Source organism: Laetiporus sulphureus, assembly GCF_001632365.1.
Source record: "Laetiporus sulphureus 93-53 unplaced genomic scaffold LAESUscaffold_53, whole genome shotgun sequence".
NCBI classification, from domain to species: domain Eukaryota; kingdom Fungi; phylum Basidiomycota; class Agaricomycetes; order Polyporales; family Laetiporaceae; genus Laetiporus; species Laetiporus sulphureus.
In genome coordinates this window covers 273922-278592 of record NW_024468562.1, presented here as the reverse complement: position 1 = coordinate 278592, position 4671 = coordinate 273922, and the positions used below count along the sequence as shown (strand labels likewise).

The window sequence follows — 4671 nt, the reverse complement described above, 5'->3', positions numbered from 1 at the left end:
CAAACGCCAGGATTGTTGCTAACCCAGTAAATGTTGTCAAACCTCGAGGCCCCCGGCGCTCCGCTGTCCGAATACTTCCGTCGAGGACAGTGACATGTTTGCCATCATAGAAGGCAGAATCCGTTAAGTGTCGTGTAAGCATCCCATATACCCACAACGCGAGCATTCAGGATCATCAGATCGACCTGGTAGTAACATCGTGCAGTTTCAGTTGCAGGACCGGTCGCAAGATCGATAGTGAGGGTGAGTGCTCTCGTTATCAAACATTCTCAGAGTAGGCCTAGCTGTTTATTTCACGGGGGTCTGTCAATTTAACATCATTCAGCATAGGAATGAATGTGGGCATGGCCGACTGCTGCGCTATCATTTTGTCAATAGCATGGACACTCGCAGTTTGAGAGAGCTTCATAAGGACGCTATGAGCTCCATCGCTTGGATACGTTCCTGGAAAGTCAGCTAAGGGCCATACAATAGGTAGGCTAAGACTCTTGCGACAGCTCGAGGAGGGAGGACGAGGTGAGCGATTCAATGTACATATGTGGCACATTTACGAATAAAAACCGTTAAATTCTTCTCACAGATCAGTATCCGTACAACGCATCTTTGCTGATACATCGTGCTGCGAACAGTTACACTTAGATAGAATTGCAAACTTCAGTGGAGTGTTTTCACTCTAAGGTCATGCATCCTCCTTTCCAGATGCCGTCATTCTGACCCACAATCCTCCCTATATGTGTGAACAGAAATCGTCAAACCCACATCGCAATTCTCAAAATGCAGACTTACATTTGCATACATGGTCAAATGTACCTTGGGCCAGATCTTCTCCACGTTTTTACGTCCCCATGCTCCCGTCCACTCAGCCGGTGGACGTGACGCTGAAGGTTGCGCTTCAAGATCGAGCTCCATCGTGTCGAATCGCTGGAGAAGTTTGATGAGGAAGAACGATATCTCATTGTATGCGAACTGAGATGCAACAATGCCGACACCGTGATCGGGTCACCGTCAATAGGGGAAATAAAGTTGTGAGTCGTTGAGAGTTCATGACTGAAGGCAACGATATAACGAACCTGTTGTCCTAGGCAAATTCTGGGACCCGCGTTGAATGGCAGGAATATGAACGGGTTCGGAACAAGATATTTCTGTAGACGATCATCAAGAAAACGGTCTGGGTCAAATTCCATGGCTAGATCATGAAATCAATATCGCTGAATTTGTGCTAATGAACTAATTACCATCTGGGCCCCAGTATGCAGTGCTGCGATGCATGACGAAGGGATAATAAGATACACTATAGGCATCATAAGAGGCTGTTATGTCATCATTGAAATGGAGGCGGGACATACGGCGTATTGGCTGGAACAAATATCGGCGGTCCTTTGGGATCCGGATTAGGAATCACACAGTCTTTCACGGAGTAACTATGTTATCGTGCACGTTCTAAGCTAGTAGGTATAAGGAGGTTTCGGGCATAGAGACACTGACCGGATATTGAATGGGCTGTAGCGCATTGTCTGTTGATGAGCATGAGAATCAAAACAAAGAACGGATGACATACACGGGGGGATATAAACGCAACGTCTCATTGATTACAGCTCTCAAGTACCTCATTTCTCTTATGTCCTCGTAAGTCGGACGTCGGGATAGGCCAACCACGTCGTGGATCTCTTTCCGTAGACGAGATAATACAGCTGGATACATGCAAAGGAGGTAAACGGCGAATGTAAGGGAAGATGCAATCTGTGATATGTTGTGGATTCAGAACCAAAAGAAACATACAGAGAAAATGTAACCCACCGTATCTCTTCCAGCCAGGAGAATATTCAGGACTTCATCATGTAGCACGACAGGATCTGATGTATACACCATCAAGTTACCGTAACGTGAAGAGCCTTGTACGCACCACTAGTGTACCGCACCAAGTTATCCAAAAAGGTATCCTCCTCAGAGTCTGCGTCCTCATAATTGATGGTGCCGGAGCCTTGTTCATTGTGCCTGGTCAAAGCCTCCCGTATGATTGGATCCAAAAATTGATCCACTCTGCACATGTGCCGCGAAGTCTTATCTTCGAACATTTCGTAGAGCGGCCACACCCATCCTCGCCAGGAGCGCTGTGCGCACACGTGTTGAGCACTCTGGAACGCCTTTGCGAAAGCTATGGCTGATGACGTTGTATCGGGCGATAGAGAGCTTGAGGAAAGGAAACCTGTTGCATCGTGCGAGAAGGGGAGGGGCGACCTCAGAAAGTCCACACAGGAGCCAAAGAGGAACTCAGACGAGCAGTCGAGTGTGAACCGCGAGACAAGGTCCTAGATTCCATGAACTGAGGTGACCAGACAGAGATACCGAATGAGACAATGCGCTTACCTGGAAATCAACAGCGTGGCCTTCGCTGAGTCTCTCGGCCATCTTTCGCAAAGCCTCGTCTGCCGGACACTCTCCGTTACTATGGTTCAAAGCTTGATGAACAGATGATACTCACTGGAATGTTTGTCAAACAATTCGAAGTGGCTTATGCGATCCTTGCTGAAAAACGGACGCGTCATGGAACGGTGCCATCTAGATACGACCGTCAATCATGTAATTCTGCGCAGGCTCGAGAACGTGCATATACCGACTTCCACATTTCACCTACGAGCGCATGATAACCGTGAGTTTGAAGAGACACGCCAAATCCTACTAATGGAGCGAACCATCTGAGTTGAAAACTCCTGTGCCTAAGACAGGGCTCATGAATCCAGAGAATATTTCTCCTGGTAAATTTGGTAAAGTTCGTCGGAAAGCAAGATTTGAAGCTGTAGTATGTTACCTTTGATGAAGTTGTCAAAATCCGTAGCAAGGATAGTCTACAGAGAGGACTATGGTCAGTATCAAACAATCTGCCGACGTCTAGCGATCACCAACCTTTATAACCTGAGGATCACACGTAATGTACTGTCGGCGCGGTCCGTACCTCAGCAATACGTCACGAGGGGAATCGCAACATGGCTGACCATGCGATCCCACAGGATGTCTGTCTGCGCTATCGGTCCATGCTCCGCAAACGTTGGCCAAGCGAAGTCGCCTGCCAGTAATGATGTAAGCATCTTGAACACGAAAATTGTGCAGGTACATATAAGTCATATGATGAATGCCCGAGGGACAGGAACGAGGTGCAAATCCCCTGCGATACCCGACTCTGTGCACTATAAGGAATGTAGCAGCCAGAGGACTGAGATCTTTCAGGAGCGTCGGGACCTCTACTCCAAGAAAATGAAGCCATTGCCACTGATTGAGTTCGCGGAAACCAGATCTCCCTATGGCTTCAGAGGCCTCGACAAATTTTGTACTGCCACGGAGCCAGATGAAGGCATGGGAGCTCACCAGGATATCCATGATCCAATGAATGCATCATCTCGCCTAGGACGTCCAGGTGTCCAAACGATTTACCGATCCAACGAGGCGGCAGGATTGCACCGGCGTGCCTTGCTGAGCGGGCAACCCACCAATACCTGAATATGATCCGTGCCGCGACGAACGAAGGGGCACTGAGAACGATAATGCACCACATGAACAGACTGGATATTTGAATCTCCCATGCAGTGGATAAGAGCCGCGACACTTGGGCGATAATCACAGCATAAGCTACCAAGGGCACTGTGTAGCGGAGTAGGAAAGGGATGCCAGGAGCCCACCGAGACATGTTGAATCGGAATGAGCGACGGGATGAAGCCATCAAGAGTGCAAGGGCGGACTCCTGCATAAATTCTGCTCGATATATAATTCCAACATGGCAGTGATGCCGTTCCGAAATGCTAGACGCGCGACCAAACGGCGGTGTTTGCGTAATCGGAATGCGAATCTAATGCGAATCTAAATAACCTTCACAATGGATCTCGAGTTGCGTGCCTCTGAACAAGCAATCAGAACCTGAGTCCGGCCTACTTCGGACGATCCGGCAGCCTTTGAAGACGAGAGCACAAGAAGTGAGGGACTGATGTGTGGTCCACTTTCGGATCCAAATACAAGCCGCTCGAGATTGTCAAATGAAACCGGAGAGGAGGGTCCGCGAATCGCGGCGAAATGTAAGCAGATGAGGCGCTCGATCAGATTAATAATTCGTCCGCGATTATAGTTTAGAGAAGGTTGCGACAACAGGCACCCATTACAGGCTGGAAGTGCCAGAGGTCTTTCGACACCTTGGTTGCCGGACTCGGCTGAGGAGTGACATATGGCGAACGTGGAACGTGAACGTTTGAACATGATCCAGCCACGTTTGATGAACGACGGGAAACATCTCGTCAAATTACAGATTTTCCCTGTTCACACGAGCTTCTAGGGAACAGCCCTATCGCGTTGCGCTTCTCTGCCAGAAATCCTCATCGTAGCTACATCTGGGTAGTTATATGCCTTCCGTGAGATAATCATACTAGCGTACTAACCTCCCGCATTGGGAGTTGTTCATGCTTGTCGGTACCCCAACGGCTCAGGCCAATGCGCCCTCGCCCATTCCAGTGAGAGCTCCTGGCTTTTGACTGTCGTTGCTATACGCCGTCAACGCAGAGGAAGGATTAGGCCATTTGGTAGCGTCTGGAACTCGCACAGATCCATCACGGTCATCTGTGTGGCTGGTGCTTGTCGCTACCATGGGGAAACTGACCCATTCGCGATCGTTGGAGTTCAAGACTTGAC

The 4671-nt window shown here is 49.0% G+C and overlaps 2 protein-coding genes across 2 annotated transcripts; both read right to left on the bottom strand.

Moving 5' to 3' along the window:
* Nucleotides 1-573: 573 nt before the first annotated feature.
* Nucleotides 574-3960, bottom strand: LAESUDRAFT_745243 (cytochrome P450). Its single transcript, XM_040911361.1, has 18 exons — nt 3925-3960; nt 3364-3861; nt 2994-3064; nt 2905-2934; nt 2810-2846; nt 2694-2753; nt 2619-2631; nt 2483-2559; nt 2368-2426; nt 1904-2309; nt 1798-1853; nt 1559-1740; nt 1486-1500; nt 1347-1421; nt 1236-1291; nt 1071-1186; nt 787-966; nt 574-727 (listed from the first exon to the last, which is right to left on the bottom strand). Exons 2-18 carry the CDS (start codon nt 3740-3742, stop codon nt 680-682), a joined length of 1860 nt encoding a protein of 619 aa, XP_040759763.1. The 5' UTR covers nt 3743-3861; nt 3925-3960; the 3' UTR covers nt 574-679.
* A 338-nt stretch (nt 3961-4298) lies between these two features.
* Nucleotides 4299-4671, bottom strand: LAESUDRAFT_730734 (uncharacterized protein). Its single transcript, XM_040909898.1, has 2 exons — nt 4422-4671; nt 4299-4367 (listed from the first exon to the last, which is right to left on the bottom strand). Exon 1 carries the CDS (start codon nt 4625-4627, stop codon nt 4466-4468), a length of 162 nt encoding a protein of 53 aa, XP_040759762.1. The 5' UTR covers nt 4628-4671; the 3' UTR covers nt 4299-4367; nt 4422-4465.